The 24029-nt window shown below is 36.3% G+C and overlaps 1 protein-coding gene across 1 annotated transcript in view; it reads right to left on the minus strand.

Annotated features, from left to right (window-relative positions):
- SUPT3H (SPT3 homolog, SAGA and STAGA complex component) overlaps positions 1 to 24029 on the minus strand; it is a 280364-nt gene that overhangs the window by 70412 nt on the left and 185923 nt on the right. The window contains 3 exon segments of the mRNA XM_075048980.1: positions 17491 to 17627; positions 19328 to 19418; positions 20591 to 20677. Of these exon segments, the coding sequence (XP_074905081.1) occupies positions 17491 to 17627; positions 19328 to 19418; positions 20591 to 20677 (315 nt within the window).

The following is a 24029-nucleotide window of genomic DNA, read 5'->3' on the forward strand; positions in this document are numbered from 1 at the left end:
TGTATGTAGATGTGCTCTCCTTGGCATGTGACAATAGAGCGCAGTTACTTGAATTAACTTCTGTTAGAAAACTTTTTCTGTTCACTATAATCAAAGAACAACAATGCAGACTGGTATTCCAAAATGTATTCTTGCTTCCTTAACACAAGAAGTGTGCATATAGACATTTCACATTCAACTTGTGGCATTTACGCCACTGAGTCTAATTCTGTGGTTAGTTTTTTATTCTTTTGGAAAAGCCTTTCTAATTTGATAATTGCAAGACATGGAACTCCAGATAAAAATCACAACATGAAATTCAGAGAAAAAGTGAGTCACACATTGAGTTAAAAAGGAAATGCTTCCCTCAGAAAAACAGTGACCAGCATGCATTACATATAATCTGCATGTGTTTTTATAAAGACAGAGTACTTTTCTCTTTAAGATCAAAATAATTGATAAGAGAGATGTGTGTCTCAGCCTCCCAGGCTGAATTTGGCTGCCTACTGCCTCTTGAATAGCCCAGGCTTCCCACTCAGAAAAAGAACAGAACTTCAATATTCAAAGCTCCTACCTGCGTTCTGCTATTAATTTGCCATCTGAGCATGACTGAGTGCAAACAAAGGCTGAATTAAACACGTTTTAAGGGTCATTTCACAATTGTTGCAAAACTTATGGGGTTACCTGCACTGATACTAAACCAGTGCAAAGTTTGTGCGTGGTGATGCCATGATGCGCGCTAGCCGTGGATACCCAGCTTGCACAGGCTGGGGGAGTGAAAAACAAAATCAAAACTGCACAATGTGCCCAGGTATGAAGAGTGAGGAGACCCTAAAAATCACTGTCTGAATTGAAAGGCTTTGAACAAAAGCATTAGGATATTTTTTTTTTTACTGGGACTTCATTCATGACACTGAGAACAGAATTTGGCCCAGTGTGAATATTTGACACTTGATTTAACTATACAAAATTTTCCATGCTGCTATTCATTATTGTTTCTTAATTTCTTTAAATATGAGCAAATTTAGCTTCATAGTAGCCTTGGGAGCATTATCTCCACTGTATGCAAGAGAAATAGAATCATAAAAAGATTATTTTCCTAAAGGCAGTTTGTTTAATTGGCAAATACTTTTCTCCTCTACTTTCTCTTTTCTCTTTCTAATGTTAGAGAGGAAAAGGAAAAGATGAAGATTCTGGGATTTAACAAAATGATTTAGCATTTGGAATTAAGTTAATTTGGACCAACAGCTAATTTTGAACAATTTATTTAGTTAGTCCCTTACACTATGCCTATTGATAAATATACCACAAAATTATTAAGCATTTACATAAAACCAAAGAAACATATGCCGTCATTAATTCAAAACAATCACCACCATCCAAAGCCACTATAGGAGTTCTCTAATAAGAGAACATTCCCATTCCCTTCTCCAGAAAAAAAAGGGGAAATCTCAAAAAACGTATTTTTGAATTGTGTAAAACTTTCACAGTAATACTTAAACCAGTTACATTTCATTTTGCATAAGTAGAACTGAACCTTTCAGATGAAACGTTAATGATATAGCATTTAAAAGCAGAAAATTCAAAATTTTAATTTGTGAACAAAATTTGCCAGATTTTGTTAGTTTGGTTAAGATCGGAGGAATACTTTGAGACTTTCAAGGCTGAAAGTCCAAGTGAAACTTACTGACTTGTGAAAAACTACGCAAGCATATGCTGGCAGCTTCTAGTATCTGAAATGCAGACGTTCTGTACTAGTGAAACCACAGTTTCTTAATAGACTCTTTCCAATGAATCATATCTTAAATAAACTCAGCCATTTCATGGCAAAACAAAGTTGTTTTGGGGAGCCTTGTCGAGTCATCGTAGTTTACCTTTAACAGAAGAAACAGGTCCTACGTATCCTGGTCTCTTGCTCTGCAGCACTGATTGCCCCCCAGCGCCCATTACTACTATAGACCCTTCATGCATTTATAAAATTGAGGTACCATTACAATAGTTTTGATGGGATTTTCTTGTTTTTTGTTTTTTTTTTCTCTATCCTGACATGAGGGGATGGAAAGCAAAGAGCATCTACTGTATATAGATTCATTACCATGAGCTTTACTGATAGTTTATCCTGTTTCCTAAGGAAAGCAAAAAAACCCCACCGTGTGTCTATTAAAAAGCAATCAGATTTGGTATCCTGGTGACACTTTAAAGAGCACATTATGTGGGAAAACAAAATAAACATTTACCCTGGCAAATGAAAGTGAATTTGGGCTTTGACATACTTGGCAGGAAGGTAGAATTATATTCATGTCAAGTATGCAGAAAAGCTAATATAATATTTAAATATTTGCTTTAGTAATATAGAATTTAAAACAACAAATTAGAAGAAACATTTTTTGTGAAATATTTTTAAGTTTTTTAGTGTAGAACATGCCATGAAAGTAATATGTTCGGCTGAAATTTCAGACTTCTACAGCCTTTGTTACACACTCCCTTCACTTGTAAAGTGGTGAAGAGTCTTCATCTTCTACTGACAAGTCTTTATTTATATTTCCAAGACAAAGGCAGTTCTTATACTGATAGTTCAAACTGATAATGAATATATGCAGCTTTCCAAAGAAACAACCCTTGAGAATCTGAATCTTACAAATATTGATATAATGAGCTAATATTAACACTATCTTAGCTAAATCCTACAGCACTCTTCTACTGTTCGATATTACATGTGTGCAATTATTTTAAAACTCCTTTAGTTTCCAACAACATAATTCAGTGAAGGCAGACTTTTATATCACTCAGAAAGTATCTCAATGCTGTATGTCAATGATCTCTGAAACTCTCAACTATATTTAATAATGTAGCACTACATAAATTGAGATGGATACTGAACACTAGTTTTACTTCTGAAAGTATTCTGATGCACTGTCTAAATATGCAGATATTGGACTTTCCTTTTTGAGTATAAATCTAAATTAATATTAGCCACATGCACCCACAAAAATCAAATTTACCAGTGTATCAGAATTACAAATGATTATGAAGTTTGAGGTACAATATTCTGAATGACTAAGAGTATTTTAAAACATTTCTTTTAAGAAAAAGCTTTGCTTAATTTTGTCATTTGAGACATATGCGTAATTAGAAAATATTTTGGAACATTCCTAAATTGCCATAATAATACCATAATAATTCAAAGCAACACCACCAGTCTTCATTGTAATTGTACATTGTAGAAATGCTTTATTTTAAAATCACTTGAAAAGAATTCATTTAAATGTAACCTGATTTGTAAATTTAATTATGAACTATTAAAAAATAACTGCTTGCATTTTTGGTTCTTCTAAATCAGCACAGCTCCTCTGAGTCCCATCATAAGAAAGAAGCCACTGTTTATTTCAAATCAGCAATTAAAAGTGATATAAAGAGTATTCAGACTGTAAGACATTAACAAAAAGGCTAGTTTGGGGAATTTGACTTTCAATCTTCTTAATTTGCAGTGCCTGATACACAAATTGTTATGATGCATTAATAACAACTTTTGAACATAGTATTCATTCATCCAGCCTATTATAGAAATAAATTTAACAAGAGACTATTTCCTGCACACATTCTTAAAACTGCTTGCAATGAAAACAAGACCTTCTGAAGATCTTAGCACTGTTCAATTCAACATGCAAAATTTTCAGTCACTTCCAAAAGAGGAAAACAGGTAACATTTTTAAATATAGAAAGAATTATTTTTTTTTCTTTTTTTTTTTTAATCCTACTTTTATTCTACAGTTGGTCAAATGATTTGAAAAAGTAGAAAGCTTTGAATTCAAGAGCTTAGCAAGAGATATCCCAGAATCCTACTACCAGGATGATCTCCTGAAAAGGAAGCCCTGGCTCTAATTCCTGTTCAAAATCAGTTATAAAGATATTGAATATACGCCATAGCTCAGGTTGATATTCTTATTGCTAGGCACTGACAGCTTTGTAAATTTAACCTGAAAATGAAAATGATTTAATTTTGGCAATGTCAAAACCTGTTCACATTTCTAAGGATTTCTCTCATTTTATTTAGATTTTCTTGGAGATTCAGACTGACTGACATGGAAGGGTTAGGGGTTTTGGGGAAGGTGGAGGGCTGGCAAGGTGAATCAAAGATCTATGAAAAAAAGAAAAATTTAAAAAAATCACATCACCCTACTCACAGAATAAAGGAAAAATGTCTTCAGTTCAAAATATTATACTTAACAATTTAACGTAATTGGGATGCAAAGAACAATACCTTTAAAAACAACATTTTGAAGCACAGCTTTGAAGGTTGAAGTCTTTTTAGTATTAAAGGTGCTTATAGTGTAGCTACACTAACAACCACAATTTGGCATCAATTACTTGACTGCGCTGTTAGAAGGTGCTGTAGATTCTCATGCCATCATATATCCTGTTGGAGAAAATTTACTCTTCAGTGCTGGCTGCTTAGCTTCTTCAGGGTTTCTGAATTTTTCTGACATTTTTAGAGTCAGATCTAGCATTTCTAAAAGATGCCAATGTCTCTTCAGCATTTTTGTCTCTTTAAAATATGATTCAAGGTAACAAGGTGAGCAGACACAGCAGTCATCTCACTAATACATTTCTTTAAATACTGGAACTAGAAATCAGATCTCCAGCCTTGGGGTACATCAAGAGTTAACTCCCATTTTAAGAAGGGTGTGATTAGTAGCTGGAAATCTGCCTGAGTTTAGTACATCTGAGGATGCTATTACAATTTTCAGATATAAAATAATTAGCTGATGATATGAGCTGACAGCTAATACATCTACAATAAACATAAAAAAAATTATTTCCAAGCGGATGTAGAGTATGTGTTCCATTTCTAAGCTGTTTGATATGGTCTGTGTAAGGAGCTACGACTCGATACCAGATGCTGTATGTTCTACAAGCTTTTTCTGCAGATGTCTGCAGCCTGAGAAAATCAACTGTGCTTTGAATAACACTCCTAGTAAAAGCATCTTCTTGTCAGAGTCACTGTATGATATAGGATATGAATCCCACACAAGTGGATGAACTGGTTTTAAATAATACCATCTGACAATGGTAGAAAAAATTCTTAGTAGGTCTGACAAAGTCCTGGAAATGGCTGTTAGCCTTGGGAAATAAAATCCAGCCCTCTGACAGAGACTACCCGTCCTTCTTTCGTTTGATCAAATGGAAAACCAAATTTAATGATTGCTTCCGAAGTTCCAGAGGCAAAGTTTCAACAGCTCTTAACACTGCTACCAAGGAGTCCATATCTTTGCCCCTTACATGTGCCACTCGAAAGAATAGTCTGGAAAAAATGTTTAAGAGTTATTTGAGAATAAAATATATGCATCCTAATGTACTTTTTATATTACCACTTTACATTGCTTTCTTGCCATTGCTTTTAAATAAATCTTTTAGAACACCAAAAGTATAGTGTACGTCTTACAAATACCATTATGCCACTACCTGCATACAGAAGTGAAATGAGTTACATCTTAAGTCATAAAACCACACATTCAACTGACATGAATTTTTTTTTTTTCTCAAAAATAAGCCTGTGGCCCCCCACTTGATAAAGACCTTCCTGAATTCACATAAATTGATTTCTAAAATGTATTCTTTACACAAAATCAGTATTTTTTCTAGTGATTACTAGTATTATGGTCTTGTCTTCCTTGAAAATTTAGGTCTAGCTGTGGATGTACTTTGTCAAGCCAAAGTGGCAGCAATGCCTAATTTTTGCCACGTCAAAGTTAGCTAAATGTGAACCCCAGATTATTAAAAGAATCAAATGCTGACCTCAAGAATATCTGTAAGATTAAACTCTGCATGTTCACTCCATGAGGACTTCATGTAAGGTAGCTATCTGAAAATGAGAACTGTTACTGTTTTTCCTGAGTATCCAATTAAAAAACCTTCTCTGATTTATTTAATTAAAGTGTGTAACTGTCTAGGTATCCTCAATTTTAATCAAAGATGGTAGAGCAAAATGGAAGAAAAGACAGGAGACAAAATTTAAAGCTTGAGGGGCAAAACATACAAATGGAACCATGCTACCTTGTGTAGAGTTAATAAACGATGCCAGCTCATTACCCATTCTGTCAGTAATGTTGTAGGTCCGTTTTCTAGTGGATTGGGTAAGGATGCATCTCCCATTTTGCAACATGTAGAACTTAATTATATTACTTTACCATTTCAACAGACACTTAAGATGCTTAAATCTTACTGCTCCTGATTCCATAGCTGCAACACATGTGTGAAGCTATCACCGAGTGCAATTTTGCACAGCAGCCAGATCATATTCTTACGGAAGAATACAGCAAGCAACGTTATAGATAAAATAAACCACAACGACTGAGACAAAATGAAAGACAGAAAACCCTGTTCCTTGTATACATAAAACGTCTATTCCAGGAAATACCAACAGTTACAGATTACAGAAAGTGCAGAAGCTGGAAAGTCCAATTATACGCTACCTAGATTTTTAAACAGTTTTTAGAAATTTGAGATGGTTTATCATCTGTGTGTTTTATAAAAGCTCTTCTATTTCTACCCCACCTGCCATTTTAATATCTGAAACAGGAAACTTCATTGCAGAATCATAGAATGGTAGAATATTTTACACCAGAAAAAGTTTGGGACCTTTCCAGAGATCTCTAGTTTGACTCTGCTCAAAAGAGGTTCAGTTAGATCAAGTGGCTCAGGACCTTGACCAGTCAAGTTTGGAATATCTCCAAAGTTGGAGACTTCCTCAACGTCTCTGGCCAACCAGTTTCAATCCTCGATCAGAATTTTTTTTCTTCCTATTACATATCAGTCCAAATCCTGTCCTTCACCATGCACATTCAAGCAGGGTCTGGCTCCATCTCCCCTGTATCCTGCCATTAGTCAGTTGTAGACAGCAATAAAATTTGCATTTAGCCTCCTCTTTCTCAGGCTGAACAAGCTCTAGTCTCCCAGCCTTTCGTTATAAGTCAGGTGCTCCAGCCCCCGAAACTTCTTGGTGACCCTCTGCCAGAGTCGCTTCAGTACGTCAAAGTCCTTCTTGTACTTGGGAGCACAAAATTGGACACAGATTCCAGATGTGGTCTCACAAGTGCCATGCTATGAATCACTGCTTTTATTTAGTTTATAAGATTCAACAGCTAATCATGTCTGAGTTTAATGCATAAAGAGAAAGAAATGCTTCAAGAAAACGCAGTACAAGGGGAAGCAACTACCCTGGTTAAGAGATGTCCTATGCTCACTTGAATTCCTTGCATGTTAACTTACATGGAAAGCTGATAAAAGTAAAATCACATTAACATGCATACTTTGTATTCTTCACTGTACTTGTGTTCTTATTCTTACTCTCAGTACAGAAACAATATCTCCTCTAAAAATCTGCCATAGGATCTTATTTTAGGGACAGTCTAAGTGTCAGGTTACAAGTGTAGTCCTATCAGAACGAGCTTTGAAACCAAAAATGCTGGTATTTCTAATATACTTCTCAATTCAATAGGAAGCAATGTATTTACCATTAGATTGTCTTAATGACCTTCACCTTAGCAACAGATCATTTGGCTTTCCTAATGACATCTGAACTCTAATGTGAATATAGGTGGGAAGGCTCGGCCCCTGGTGGCTTTGCAAATGGGAACTAAAAATGACAACACCTGTACTTAACGACTGGGTAATTTGTAATCAAATCTTGTGACGTGCTAGCTTTTAGACTGGAACTTACTCAAAGGAAGGTGATGATACATAGATAGTGACTATTGAGTGAATCAAGTGATTTTTGATTTTTTGCTTAAGCGCTTGTGACAAATGTACACAAAATCCTATCTGAATTCAATCAAATACCATGGGCAATATAACCCAGAAGCTAGCAAAATGACCTCTTTACTTCTGAGGAGAAAAACTGCATTAGTGCTGGCTAATCCTGTGGTCAGAAGGAAAAAAGAAAAACAAAACCCCAAACCAAGAACAAGAGGAGAAAAGCAAAGATCAAATATATGTAAGGAGGTACAGAACAAATCTCCATTTAGCCCAGGCTTCAACAGTAGCTTGCTGTGAAGGCTTAGGGAATAGTGTAACTACAAGACAAGCTTATAGTAATTATTTTCCTGAACAGTCGTACAGCACCCGGTGATGTGTGGCTCAAGCACTTCCCTAACCAAATGCAACGTCTTTGCATTCAATAGCCTTCAATAGATTTTTTTTTTTTTCCCCATTAAGTTGTGCAATTCAATAGATCTGAGCTCATTTGGGTTATATTTAGCTGGAGTGCAGCCTGAAAATGACTTTCAGTGCTCCTCTATATTGTCTGTATGCTACAAACTGTGGATGGAGAGGCTATGATGACACACAGCTTGTTCACTCTGCTATCAGAGGGTAAATGCCAATTTAAAAGAAAGGGATTCTCAGTAATTCTGTAGAAGGTATTTGCAGGGCTGACCCACGAGCCTGATTAAAACTTGGTTTTGGTCCCTGGCTGGAGTCTAATACAGCAAAAGGCACTGTTATTCCCTTAGTGAATATATGGAGTAAGGAGAGGAAAAAATAGGCTTCTCTGCTACACTTGTCATGTCTACAAATAGCAGGTAAACGAACCTTCAAATAAATTAAGTTGGCACTGGTTGAGAGGCATGTATCAGCCTCTTATGGATGAAGCAGGAAAGAATTCTTTCCTTAATACTGGTTTGTGAATGCTCTCACCTATCTGTTAAATCCAGGACCTTGCTTGTTAAATCACAGAGCCCTCTCTCTTCTGCAGTAGTTGAAAGAGAACACCACCATGAACCCCCCTTATATTCCATGCCACGGGCAACCTTCCTCTATTGTCTTCATTTGTTAGAAGAACTTATTTTCTTCCGCAGAAAGCTTTTTGTGATATGAATCCTTCAATGGAAGGAAAGAGAAATTCAGGAGCGCACACTGAAGCTTAGTCAACGGTGGCCGATGACCCAAGGTGCTCCGGCACCATGGAGTTTTGCAGGTGGGAGCAAGAGAGGTGGGTGGTTGTCAAGCTTTCTGCCAAAAATACAGGGTTTCTGTGCTGAGGCTTCAGTCTCACTCTTCACAACAGTGTCAGAGTATCTCTTCCTTGCAACCAGTGAGAAGTGGGAATGTCATAGAGTAATACTGTATTTGAAATTTTTACATAATTTTCATTCATGTTACAACTCCGTGGACTTTTGAGTTTTGTGAATCCTGTGCAAAACAGTCTCGAAAATGGTTTTATGCAAGTGACTAATTGTTTCAGGAAAGCTTGAGATGTTAAAACTGTTCTTAGTACAGGCCTGGTTAACACTTTAAGAAATAAACTGTTGCCATTTTTTCTTCATTCAGAAAGGACTTGATTATTAGGCTAATGGAGCTTAAAAGATTAGTAATTTGCTACCTAAAGGTTCAAAGACCTGAAAAAGTAATTTTCCACCCCCCCAAAGCATCTGACTTACATCCTGTCTTGCAGAAAAGATTTGCCTTATTCCATCTCCACATGACTTCAGAAATAGAAATCATTATCAGCACTGGTTTAATTACTTTAAAGTATGACAGCATTACAATAACCTACTACCAATGGGACTTTTGTGACACGTCAGATTCATTCCTTGTTCCCAGTTCTCCAAAGTTTTCATAAACAATAACCGTGTTGTGAGTACCAATATGTGGTGACTAGTATATCTAAGCAACAAACATGTTAAACACAGGATCACAAATAAACATGCTATTAAAATACACTTAGAAGGAGAATGTTTCTTTAGTCTTATATTTGGCTCCTAATCAAATGCTCCGTGGAAATACTGTTTATATGTATGTGTGTCTACATTTAATTATAGATATAAATAATATATAAAGTTTCCTTCCAAAAGTTAAGTTGAAACACAGTCATGTGGGCATCAAAAATACAAAATATGACAGCCCAGAATCTTCCTCTTCCTCAGAGAAAGTAAACAGTGGCAAAAAAATACTCAAAGAACTAAAAGACAGAAAAGCAAATAACACCTGGTCCTCCCAGCAAAACCACCTAAATTTGCAGTATGAGCAACGTTCACTAAAATGCTCTAAAACCAACAATATTTTACCAGGACTGAAGACCCAAACAAATAGCATGCTTTATGTAACCATAGCAATCAACCCCAAAATGAGAAAACCCTAATAATCTCGGATTTGTAGTGGCGTAAGAAGTCTGTTGATATTACTGGCTACAACAAGAAGTTTTTTCCACTTGATAGATTTTTCCCATTCCGATGAGAATGACACAATATTTACAGACATATAGATAATAATGAAAAACTGTTTCTGTTTATTTTCTGTTTACTTTTAACCAATTCAACCATTACCCAAGAGAACTAGTGTTTTCCCAGTATCCCAAACATTCCCAAGCAATGTGTAATCAGAGAAACCATTAATACCAGGCAGGCTTATTTTTATACCGAATAATGGTTACAAACACCTTGATGCCTAGACAGCTAATTTACAGTTGAGACGCTACTAGTTGTGCTGTGTTTGCACTCATCTGGAAACACTGGACTGATGCAGTGAAATTACTTCCTTCTATATTTGCATTCCTAACTTCAGTAAGGTATGTTTTGCTATATCGAAAAAAACCACTGCCTAGAGAATAAAGGGTTTTTTTCTTGATTGATGTTCCATCTACGATCTTTTTAATCTTTGCGTGTATGTACATCAAAAGAAGTAGACGGTGTATAGGGAGCTGGTGTTGACCTTATAGTCTATTAGAGATCATCATTACACTCTTTTTTTCATATCATCGAGGTCCCACTGCATACACAGAACTTCAGTCTCCCAAAAGAATGACCCCGGAGGCACCAGAAGTACTTTTCCTAACATCTGATGAATTACATGCAAATGTGACTTAAACGTTTTTTGGGGGGGAAAAAAAAAAGGGGCAAAAAAAAGCATTTTTCTCTTTCATCTAAGAAATTAACTTGCCCATGGATTGTTGCTCATTTCTGAGTACAGAAGGTGGCCTAAGTTACTGGGATGTTTAAACTTTTAGGCAGGTACTGTTAAGTAAAATTCAGCCCAAATTGTGGTAGCAATGCACCGAGCTCTCAAAGCAGCTTAACTGAGTGGGAAATGGAGCTCCTGGGGTTTATTCATCACTGTCCCAGGAATCTACTGTCCTTGGGCAGGAACTTTTCTGTATTTGAGTACGTTACTTAGCCATTATAAGTCCCTTTTCAAATTCAAGACAACCTCCTCTCATTTGGCCTGGACACACAGGTGAGGATGATACTGGTGTACACTTAGGGCTGCAATTATTTAGTCCATAGAAGAATATATCATAAGGTATTTAATGGTATGGCTTGTCCTGCTGTGTCCCATCACTGGGATCCCTTTGCCCAAATTTGACAATGTTGAGTAAAGAATTAAGAAACCTTATTTTCTACCCCCTGTTTTTCCAAAACTTAACGTCTTAAAATTTAAGGCTATAACTTGAGTTGCTGGTGTAAATGATATAATATTAGAAAGCTGCAATTCTATACGGGGACCAGCACAAGATAAATGAATAGATAGATCTGTGATGAACAGATAGATCTGTGACAGATGATAGATCTGTGAGAGTATTTTTTAAAGACAGAACAAAAATGCAACAGGGATTACACTCCTATTCCCAAGTGAACCCGAGCAACCATACGTACTTGTAGGCATGTATACTCCATTCCTTTACTAGTTCCCCAAAACTCAAGCCTTTTCCACTTCTAATACTTTTTATCTTCATCTTTCAGCCTCCACTCCCCACATATGGCCGGGATAGAAGCAGAATGGTCACTGACAACACAGAGAAATTCCCTGCAAGATAAATACATCCAGAGGAGCCTACAGAGCTGTGTAGCTCACTGTAACGAAGACACAAACATTTGATCAGCTGAATAGCTTTCTAAACTCCACTATTTATACTGCCTGGTTCTCCAGTAATTAAAGTGGGAGATGAGACACTCAGCTCACATGCAAAAACCCAAACCAAATGTAAACATTTTCATCTGTAGTCGAATCTTACCCCAAGATGCATTCTTTCCGCTAAAATCAAATCTGTTAAAATCAAAGAAGGGCTAGTACTTATAAACTGTGATTCTAAAAATTAATAAATTATTAGGTTTGGGCACAATATTGTGGGATAACAGAAGTCACTGCTCAACTAAATGCAAAGATTCTGTCCCGAAATATAGATTCTGTCAACAAGAATCTGAAATTGCTAAGAAAGTTGAAAATAATTCTTTCTGAAGAAAAATAAGTTTATCATAAAAATTATATAGCCAAAAAGATGTGCTCCAAGAAACAATGCCCTGATGTTTAGTAACATAAAACTTTCTTAGTTTGTCTTCTGGCATGCAGTTTCTATTAAGTATGTGTTGTCTGTACTATAGCACTAAGCTTTCCATATGGGCTTTAAATCAAATTCCAGTTTGTTATTGATACACCCTGCATGAACAGATACTCCCTAAAGAGTAATGACCCCACAGAGCACTTAGACTGGCATAATTTTCACCAGTGAAATGAGCACGGTAGTACTAAAAGGTCTCAGAGCTCTTTCTAAATCATTTCCTGCTTATTTTCTTTGTACATCTTTTCTGCATTAGCACAATGAATTTGAGTACTTCAACACCATCTTTCGGATCCTCCCTTAACAGAAGAGCTCGTAGGTTTTTTTCTGAATTATCTCACTGAATTTTAGCTGTCTCAACTAAAAGATGCCAGGTCCATGCCCTAGCTCCGAGGGCTGGAGCAACCTGTGTCCGTGCTCCTGCCCTCTGAGCCTCCCAAAAAGAGCAGCCACATCCAAACCGTGCCATGGAGAATGCTCCTGGCCCAGACTGAATCCCAAACTGTGCCCGGGAATTGTTTGGGACAACGCTACCTGGCTCAGGTCAAAGCGTGACCACTCAAAAGTTGATGATCATATTCCAGTCGGAGGCAATCTTCTTGGTCACGGTCTAGTTTACTACGATATACCAAGTATATCTTACTGCTATGATTGAAACCGAGTGAACTTGCAGAACATGATTCCTTGTATCCCGAGGTGCATCTGGGAGTGTTTAGGTGTGTTTCACGGACACAAATTCATTGTATCTGAACACAGACAAAATTAAATGTGAACAAAGGGTATATTCCAAACACACCTACACTTTATTGCAATCTACTGTATTTTGCACAGGGCCCATTGCGTTTCTGTGACCTTGGTACAGAAGCATATTAATGAACAGTAGAGGAAAAACCACATCCCCAATGAACTTCCTAGAACAACAATAAGTACCTGGAGTTTTTAAATACCGAATGTGATTCATAGGACAATGCACCTTAAAGAACCACAAGCTTCTGCCGATCCCCTTCTGTAGGGATGTAACTTAGTTTTAACCTTTTGCTGGCACCTAGCCTGCTTTCAAAGTAGTGTATTCTTCTAGGGAAGCTATCTTCCCTCCACTGTTTATTCAAACTTGCAATGTACTATGAAAGCATTATGGTAGCTACTGCAACTGAATTATTGCCATATAACACCCGAGTGTTGGAAATATATCCCTAAACTAGCAGTCGGAGTGACGGATGAATGGTGTTTCTCTTAATCCCAGGGGAACAACAGTGAAACAGAGTATTCACAGTGTGATGCTCTATGCGTTCCTTTGTATGTCAGTTCAGATTTCTGATGGGAAGACTTTTTCCTGGTAGGGGAGGTGGAACTATAAATCAAATGATAAAAAACGGGTATTTACAGAATGAGACAGAAGTCAGCTTTGCAGTGACGTTTTAACACAGCTGTACTCGATCTTAATAAAAAGACAAGAAGAATTTGATAGTGGTTCTGATATAGAAAAATTTAGCAGAATTGCCATTACTATTCACAAAATCACAACCAAACCTGCAGCTAGTTTTACTATGGGCCGGTGACCTGAGAGTTTCAGAGTAGCAACATAAGGACACAAACACCCAAAACTGCACCTCTATCCAAACTGCAAAATAAGGAAAAGTGCCAAGATTTTAAATGCGCATGCAACTTCTCCCCACACCGATTCAGTCATATCCCACAGAAATCCCAACTCTCCCCTCTAAAAGATTTTTAAGAGACAGAGGAAAGCCAAATTGCAATCCACTTGCAAAGGTTTTATTTCTTATAGATCCTGTCATAGAACAGGGAATAGGAGGGAAATTGAATTCCTGAGTGCCACCAGCTCTGGTTATTCCAGAGCCTAACCTGTACAATAAAAAAGCGGTGTTAGGGAGATCACCGTCAGATTTTATTCTCAAGAGAGTGTCACCTGCTATGAAGACAACTTCTACGATAAGGATAGCTCTCCTTCACGTGCACAGTTCAATTCCATCTATGAACCAGAATAGTTTATTACATCTATAACTGTTCTTACTCTGAGGAGCAGTGTTTCACTGGTGTTTTGCTGCTGTCTTAGAAGGGCAAAACACCAAATGTAATGAAGTGAGGCAGAAGTGCTACTCCAGTTTTTATTTTGGTTTGATTCTGCCACTACAATTGACTGGTTTGCCACTATTTATTGCTATTATTGAAGTTTTTATAATAAGTTATGATCACAATGTATTGACAACATAATCACGTATTATGACAAAGTACTGTGAATTTTGTTCTTAATTTTGTTCTGTATTTTAAGAGTATTCCACTTTCTTTTGCACATTGCTATTATTACTGTTTCAGAGATAGTTCCTTTGTTTCAAATTAAAACCACAGAATACACCAATAAGTTCTATATACAACCCTAGAAGAATGTCCTTTCTTTTTAATGGCAGCATTAGTGGGTGTTTTTCAGTCAAAACTGTAGAATTGTTTGTTCTCCTTTAGTAATGTCTGAAAGTGGCTTGGAGCTTTGCTTACTCCTCCATGGTACAAATACAGAATAGACCTCACAACAGCAAGCAATCTCATGAAGTTTTAGCTCTAATTTTACAAAATGTTTTAAAAGAAATGAGTATAAACAATATTTGCTTTTTGTATCATAACTGAAACCATACTGCTAAACAATCATATCCTGTTTAGCCCATAATGACATCAGAAATATATGTTTATCATCTGCTCTGGACAACTTAGCATGATTTTGGCCCAAGGCAAAGTGGAACTGAAATCATTTACAGTTGTCCAAACCAAGATAACCACACATTTCTGAGGTAATTGATACCTAAAAGGAACACTGCCTTTAGATCACAGCTCATGATTTAAGTACACTAATTCCTTAAAGAACTCTGTTAGAATTTTTAAAGTGTCTATTGGATTTCCTCCAAAACTTAGCATGGATTAAACAATCTACTGCACAAAGAAAATGTGATACATGAGATTAGCCCATCCACTAACAACTCTTCCTTTAGGAATGGATCATATTTCCTACTATCTTTGATTCCTTTCCACCCACCTCAAAGTGACAACAAAATCCCAAACAAAACAAAGCCAAAAATATGTTAAACATTTTGAACAGCATGTCTCAAGCAATCTTTCATGTTTTGTCATTAGTTTTAAAAACTAGTAAGAAAGAAAATACATAGTACTGGCTTCATACCTGTATGTAATTCATGGATCTATTCTAAAATACGTAGATCTTGATTTTTGTCTTTTTTTTTTTAACATGGAAACAGATCAAGAGTTCACAAAATGTAACAAAGTAGAGCAATAGAGAGAAGAATTACTTTATGCACATACACACACACTACAGTTCATAAATTATAGTCTAGTGAGAAAAAACAAAACATGTAGTCAGATGAAAGATAAATATTTGATTACAGGAACACATTCCTTGACAGACAAACATAGAGTCAAATTTGTCCTTGCCTAGGACAGGGAACTTCATACTTCTAGCAACTTCTGTAGTTTTTTAGACGGAAAAAAATATTATACTGGAATGACAGAAGATAATGTAAAGTCAAGCACATAACCCATTCATTCAGAACAGTAATGTTATGTATTTTTGTGCGTACAAGCTCAAAGGATTTGCCCGTCTTTATGCAAAACATAACATTTTGCATAAATAAATAAGAAAGAAAAGAAAAGAAACTATCAGTTCCAAAACAACTGTTCTATGACACTGATTCTCAGCTGGGGAGAAATCGGACTTGTTCCTAGCCAAATTCTTAGAGAGACGGGATCCTTGACTGGATTTTGAGTAATTGTAATGGGAATAAGGAAGGGGAAACAGGGCTGGGAAAGTGCCAGTTCTGAAAAGAGGCTCCATTAAGAAGAAAAAATGAGACTTACAACTAGGGTAGGATAAAAATCAGGTTATTTCTTAGAATTTTCCATGAAATCCTGACCGTGAAATGAGGCCCTAGTAGTCAAATATTAAATACACAAATATTACTGAATGCATCAGCCACTTCAGCATAGAAAAAAAAATCAGACCAAAGTAACCAGCTTCTACCACTGAAAGGGTAGAAAAAGCACTCTAAAAATAGCAAGTTTCAAACAGCCACATACACTACACTACTGACTAAAAAGGATGGAAATTGGCCCAAACACTAGTGTGGAATTGTGAGTGTGCTCCTGGCACCATTTTGCCCTTGACATCCAGTTGCCCACACAAGACGTGAGGAGGAACTGAGCGTGAACAGGGGCCATGGACTGTTCTCCAGATTTGCTACAGACAGGGCTACTGAAAAGACAGGGTAGCCCTGTCCACTTACCAAAAATTTAGCTATAGGGGCCCAAGCCAGGCCACGTCACCTGCCTTCAGGCCAGAGAACTGGCCCTGGCCTAGTTTAGTACAGATACAGCCTTTGGATCTTATAAATACTTCAGAGTAAATGACATTCAAGAAGATGCTCTACTGATAGAGAGGCCATGGGGTTGATAAGATCTACAAGAAGTACTTGCTATGATGTAGTATCTTGTGCCAGTACAGCTAAATCTCAGTAAAACCAAGTAAAACTGGTATCAAAACCAGTTGGTATCAAAACTATCGCTCCACAAGTCTTCCATGCCAACACGGCTACACTGCTTCTTGATCCCAGGCTAGCTTTTTCAGAGTGATATGTTACTGCATTCTGTAATGTAGACGTAATTTTTCATATGTACATAGATCAGAAAACAGGACTTGAATGCAGGATGGAGAGAAGAGCATATACTGAAGCATGTTTGCACAGAGTATTTTATCTGTAAGCTGTGTTATATAAAAAGACTCCTCAAATGCTATTGAAACGATTTTCTAATGAGAGGAATAATGAAAAAGAAAAAAAAAAGATTGTGAAAAATGCATGTGAAATGTTTATAAATACAATCTGCTTTCTACAGGAAGGAAATGCAAATACCTGGCAGACAGAAAGATCCATAACTACCCGTTTGTAATCTTCCTTCTCAACATGCATGCTTAGATATCAGGAAACATTTGAGTGAATAGGAAAAATATGGAAATAGGGTTCCTTTAGACCAACTGGGCAAAAGGATAGAAACATGTAACAATGATATATGCAGCACAAAAAAGGCATCGGACTAGCATGGTGTATGAAATACTTCACAGTTTTCTCTGCTAGAGCTGGGTATCCGTAAAAGAAAAGAATTACCTCCATTCGCTCTTGCTTGACATCATCAATCTCATCATCTTCAAACATGGCTAAGAGCTCTCCAGTCTGGTCAATGGAGTTGAGAAAGTCCTGAGCAAGCTTCTGCCGTTTGTTCGTGTTATTACTGTTGAATTTGTCTTCACAAAGGTAAGCAAAGAACAACAAACTTAAGTTATTTGGCTTCTCCAAACACCAACCAATGTCCCTAGAAGGGACGTGTTTTAGAATCAGATGCACTGTGCAGAAAAGTCCTGTTCTTACTGTCCTCCCCATACACAAGTTGTGCTACCTGACCGAGGTGATGTCACTGCTATGCTGCAGCAGCACCGTAGGAAAAAATCACCTTTAGCATTTTCTAGTACAACCTAGTGGTTACTAGGAATCTAGAGAAACCTAGTCGACTGCTCATATATCATTATTTCTCACTGAAGGATCCACAGTGGACAGAGCTGTAGAAGAAACCACCCTTCTTTGGATGTACAAAACCCCTCACTCACAGAACAGAATATGTAGAAGAAATGCTCTTTCCCAAAAGCGCGTAGAACATCCTCGTTACCTACTGCCTAAAGCAAACCATAACACAAGCACTAAGATGCAGCTCTACGGCACTGCTCTCCAGTAAAACCTGGAGAACCCTGGCAAGGTGATCTCTGTTGTTCTAAACAGAATAGCAGTAATAAAGACATTAGCTACACAAAACAGAATTAATGGCTTCAATTACCAAAGCATGCCAGAAAATGCAATCTTTAATCCCAGATGAACTGTGTTTAGGAAGCATTTCATGAGCATCTAAATGGCTTATGAAAATTGTTTATTTGTTTTAAATAGTGACACTGACTTCAGTATTAAAAAACCTAAAGCTGTCAGGTAGGAAACTACACTGCCAGATTGCTTGCATGAAACAATATACTTTCACGTGTGGTGAAAAGAAAATGCCACAGGCAAATTAAATCTCAAATGAGTTGACAAAAATTTATCCACAGATTGACTAAGTCAATGCAAGAAGTACAATGTTTACCTAACATCAGTGTGGATGCTCAGAGGAACCAAACACAAGGAATTAATTGTAAGGGGAAAAAAATAAAAATAAAAAGCTCTGAGAAAGGAAATAAGTTAAATACAAAAGTTGCGTATGGACATTGCTAGATGTTATAAAAATACGGCAAGGTTTAGATTTGCTGTGATAAGTTTCAACTTAACTTTTTACAAAGGAAATGCTAATTCTTCTGTTAATATAAATCAACAAAACTTTATACCAGCAAATTATATGGCATAAATTAATATATTTTTTAATTTGAAGAGCTTTTCCTTTAAATGCATTGGTTATAAAATCTGTTATAAAATCCTCACAGAATGGGGAAACAAAAGTGTTTCCCATTCTTTAAATTACAGATTCAAAATATAAAATGTTAAACCACACTGAAAACAAACCCAGGACATATATTAGTATTCAACGACTTCAGATTATGGGATTTTTTTTGTAAAACATGTCAAAACCCTTTGATAATAATTTAACAAACGTCCATTCAATTGCACACGGTAGCTGCCGCATTTAAATTACACATGCTGAAATCAATTAGCCCTTTAATCAGCACCAGTTTCTTACTTCAACAGAGTTCTGACATTAAGCAGTGATACTTACCATCTGAACGGTAGATGCAAATACTTACTTTAGAAGTACTTCAGATGGAAAAGCAGAGATTTTAAACCAAATTACTTGAAGACAATATTTTTGTGTCTTTAAATATTAAGGAAGACATTAATACCTTGCATTGAGCTGTTCAGCACATTTACAAAAATACCGAGCTTCCCCCATATTAAGTAATTTTTTCTCTACCTTCAAGGAGGTCATCTTCTTCTATTCCTTTGACAATTTTAGATTTGTAGTCTCGAAAAAACATGTATTTAAGTAGCCTTCTAAGCTTCTTCTAAGAGAAAAAATACATTTATATTAATTAGTATTATACAGTTATTTTTTATTTAGACTAACTTTGTAAGACACAAACATAAGAATGAGTAATACATTACTCAGTAAATATGATTTTTATAATGTTCATAATTTTTGATTCTGCTGAAAATCCATACATAGAAAGTACATCAAGGTCAGTACCAATTCCACATTTAAAATTATTTATTTGAGCTCCTTGGTACGATGCTTGCCAACTGTGAGACAGGTATGGGTTTGACTTTCAGAAAGCAGAAATTCAGAAATCAGGTTTCTTTTAGGGCACTCCAAAATCTTTGCTTAGTTTGGAAATTGAAACCTACAAATGCATATTACCATGAACTTTGACATCCATATTAACCAATGTTTTCAGTATAGCCTTACGATCATATCCAATAAAGAAACTGCAATTAGTTTTCATGTTTTAGTGTTTTTTAAATTTTGATATTGTTTTGGTCACTAGGTTTTAACTATCAAATGAGGAAAGAAAAACAAAGGGGAGAGAAAAGGAGGAGAGAAAGGGGGGAACAAAGGAAGAAAAGGAGACGAAGAATAAATAATGTTGATTAAAACAGTTGACAATAATTTTTTAATAATTTTGAAATTTGAAGAAAGAAAATGAACTCAATCTTTGCATGGAAATTTTTTTTTTTTAAATTATTGACCTGCTCTCCTTACTATCCAGAGAAATTTTAGTGACATACAGTACAGGAAATATATTATAAAGTAAAATCAAGTCAGGATTTAATGACATCCTAGATGATAAAAATGTAATGGTGACACTGTAAAATGTCACATCTACACCCTGCATAACTATGAGGAAATTAGAATGACTGATTTTTAATAAAAGAGTTATAAATATCAATATTTACACCTTTATTAACAAATTGGTTTAAGGTCTAAGGCATATTACCCAACCTAAAGCTTAGTGAAAAAAATCTACTGATAATTGAAGTTACAGGAAAAAATGAGAATTAATTAAAATGTTATGTAAATATTGTACCGTGTCCAACACGATACAATTGCAGAGCAGCTATACTTTTAAATAAAGCTTTTCGTGATGATGGTCTCCTTTCACATAGCATAAACAAGCACTTTACAACACGGTAAGCAGCTTACTATGTAAAGTAAGAAATTTTTGTCTCATTACGATACCTTATCTTTGCGCATTAAGAACAGGAGATCTTCAGCAGAGATGACTCGAGCTCCTCTCAGCTGAGAAACTTCAGCTGCTTGCTGCAACTAAAATCAATGAATAAATTAGGACGGCTGTTTCTGTGTTAAAAAATTTATTCACTAGGGTTTGTTTTAAATAAGTTCAGATAATATTTTGCATGGTAGCGCATAGCAAAATACAAGCTATGCACTAAAACACAAGCTGGGACTCTCAAAGGTGTCACTCGGCTCTTGTTAGCCAAGAAGTGAATAACAATTTTATGAAAAGACTGAAAGACTTTTGACAAATCTCAAGCAAAAGCTTTTTTGTTTATGTTTAAAGGGATTGCTTTTAAAAAGCACTACATCCCCCTTTTTTTTTTTCTTTTCTTGCACCACATTAGCCCAGAAAATGAACATATAATTCTCTCAGGCAATGTAAAAATGCCAAATTCTTGCCATAGCACTTTATCTGCAACTGTGGAAGGGCGGCTGATCCCTCTCACAATTTTTTAGAACAACAAATATTAATTTTAAACAGCTTACCTAAGTATTTTTTGAAAGAAACTCTACGCCTACTTGACTTATCATTAGTACAAACCAGACTCACATGAAGAACTTTTTTAGGCATACTCTTATTTCATTTGAGAGAAAGAAAATAAATTGATAAGAAACACTGACTCTATAAATAAGGTAATTGGAAAAACCTTAATTGAGCCGGCCAGGCCATTCAGACATGATAGAGGTAAAGATGGGATTGAGCAATGAATGGCAAAAAATTGATAAGAGGTGGCCAAAGGAGCGTGAAGCAAAGATCTGTCCTCGCCTCCATCGGGACAGTGCCTCTAAAGGCCCCAAACTCCTCAAACTGTGCTGTAAAGAAAAAAATCTCTTTGTAAGGGACTAAGCACATCAGCCTTGGATTCACCTTCGGTAGGTGCAGGAAACTGGGCTAATTTATACACAAAGAGATCATATCAAAACCAGTACAAGCTGATCCTTATCAAGCTGATGCTTATCAAACTACTGGGCTAAGGAGGTCTACCTCAAATGCAGACGAGAATTCTGTGGGATTTGCTCCTTTCACCTCGCTAGCCTTTGGTTCTGGCTTAAGATGAAGCTGTAGAGTAGGTGGGATAGAAAGGATGCTTCACAGCATGGAAGATGCCTTTTCTTCTAAATTCAAAAATATTGTTCAAAAGGCAAGATTTAATCATAATCTCTTTGCTGTTATCCTTGTTGACCATCTGATGGATGGACTGACAGTGCGCACAGTACAGAACTTATCAAAAGGAGAGACGCCTTAAAAAATTCTTGATATTAAAACTCATACGCACCTGTAACAATCGATAAACAGAAATTTAATTTATTTTCAAATATCTCTATATTCTTCTTTCAGAAATGCATTAATGCACCTGAAAATAATTTAAAGAAATCCTATCCTTCATACTCACACTAGCAATGGTTTCACTCAGTATCACTGGCTGAATAAGTATATTATTAATCTGAGCTCCCATGCTGCTATGACTTGAAATAGGCCTATTCAGAAGTTAAAAAGATCAACAAAAACAGTAGCTGTTTCTAATATCCAAAGGAGGAGGGGGGGGGAAAGATTTTCATTTTGGCAAGTGTTCACTGGGCAAAAGATTCAGTCCATAAATCATAATACTGGACTGCATTAATTTTTTTCCACACTAATCACATGCATATAAAACGTTAACTGTATCTCGTATGCACAACACAAAACATACTGCACGAAGAGTTTCAGATTTTCCCCTTGAAACCCTCTCTTGGCCTTGCAGTCACAGAGACCAGAGAGATTTCAGGAATTCAGAAGTCACAGTAATATAATCTTACTTGAAAAATGTAAGAATGTGAAAAACGATAGTTCTATTTTTTGGCATAAGCAAAACTGTTTCTTATTCTGATTAGTTTGAGGGCACGCAAGCTACTTATATTTCTAACATAAAATATAAAGAGCTGGATAAAAATAAATTTACCAAGAACGAGCCAATATTCATCTCTGGTGTAAATCTACTGCAGTTAGTGGATTTATGCCAAGGCTGACTTTGGCCCCACTAAGCTTAAAAGTGTTACAAAACCTGACCTTAGCACGGTGGTAACACAACACTGCTTTTCCAAATATCATATAAAACAATGGCAGAAATATCCGTCGTGCAAGTATGCTCTGGTTCCCTAACGCCTACAGGACCGTAACTGTAATCTTTAAGGTCCCTTCCGACCCACCCCATTCTATGATTCTAGAAGACATTAATTTTCTTACCATAAAATTCAGATATGTTAATTTCTGCATGTAGCTGAAATACCTTATTTTTCCAAATGATAAACATGTGACAATGTCATTTAAAGCAAAGATTGTGTGCCAGCTGCTTACAGGAACCTCCCAATGAAGTAAGGGAGAGTAAGGCAAGGGGGCCAAATTCACGTCCCATTTGCATCTAAGTAAATCCTGAATAACACTGTTTACTTTAATGGAGTTATTCTGGGCTAAACACAAGATCAAAATCTGGAATAATATTCTCAGTTTCTACCAAAACAATGAAAACTTTATTCTCGTATTGCCTTGACTTTTGCATCTATTTTATTTTAAGGAATGAACACACGGCATTTAATTTCTTTGGCTTAAAGAAAGCAAAATACGAAAATAATTACTTCCTGTACAGTTATAAAATATGGATTATTTATCCAAACAGACCATAATGAGTTCTGCATTGGTACACATATTTACCTGGGAAACCAGGATATGCTCAGGTAAATATGTATCCAAGCAATTAAAAAAAAATTACGTACCACACAGCCTAGGTTGGGGGGAGGATGTATTTATAGTTTTAACACACACATAATTGACTCATTCAAACCACAACATGAGTGCTTTGCTATAATTAGTATTATAACAAACTGTCTTATTTGACTGTCCCAGAGTTGCCATTAATATGCAATAAGCCCCGATTCCTTAATTTCCGGAGCTGAAGGCCTTGTTGAGTCATTACCGTGGCTGCGTTACATGATGAAGGGGGATTTCAGGAAGCCGTACCAAAGAAACGATCCATCTCCGAGCACCCGAGCATTTATCATTCCAGAAAAGCAATTTTCAGCTATGCAACCTTGAAGTCAGGAGGTCTTTCTCCTTTCGCTGCAATGGAAGTACTGGGGGTTCTTACTCTGTAAGCAGTGCGTCTACTGCCTATGACTCCAGATGATAGGTGTGATATAAATGCTGCAATAGCTTTTCATATATGAGGTTATTATATAGCAACAGTGGAGATGTGGCAAGAATTTCCCACCATCTCCTTTCCCTGAGCCTCAGCTATATTCAGTGTCGGCCACAGAATTTGGGGCAGCAGCAGTTCCAACGTACTCACTGGCTTTTCCTAATTTTTTTAATTATTGAAATTATTTAGTCCACATTACAAAATAT

The sequence above is a fragment of the Buteo buteo genome, chromosome 17, assembly GCF_964188355.1.
Source record: "Buteo buteo chromosome 17, bButBut1.hap1.1, whole genome shotgun sequence".
Lineage (NCBI taxonomy): Eukaryota > Metazoa > Chordata > Aves > Accipitriformes > Accipitridae > Buteo > Buteo buteo.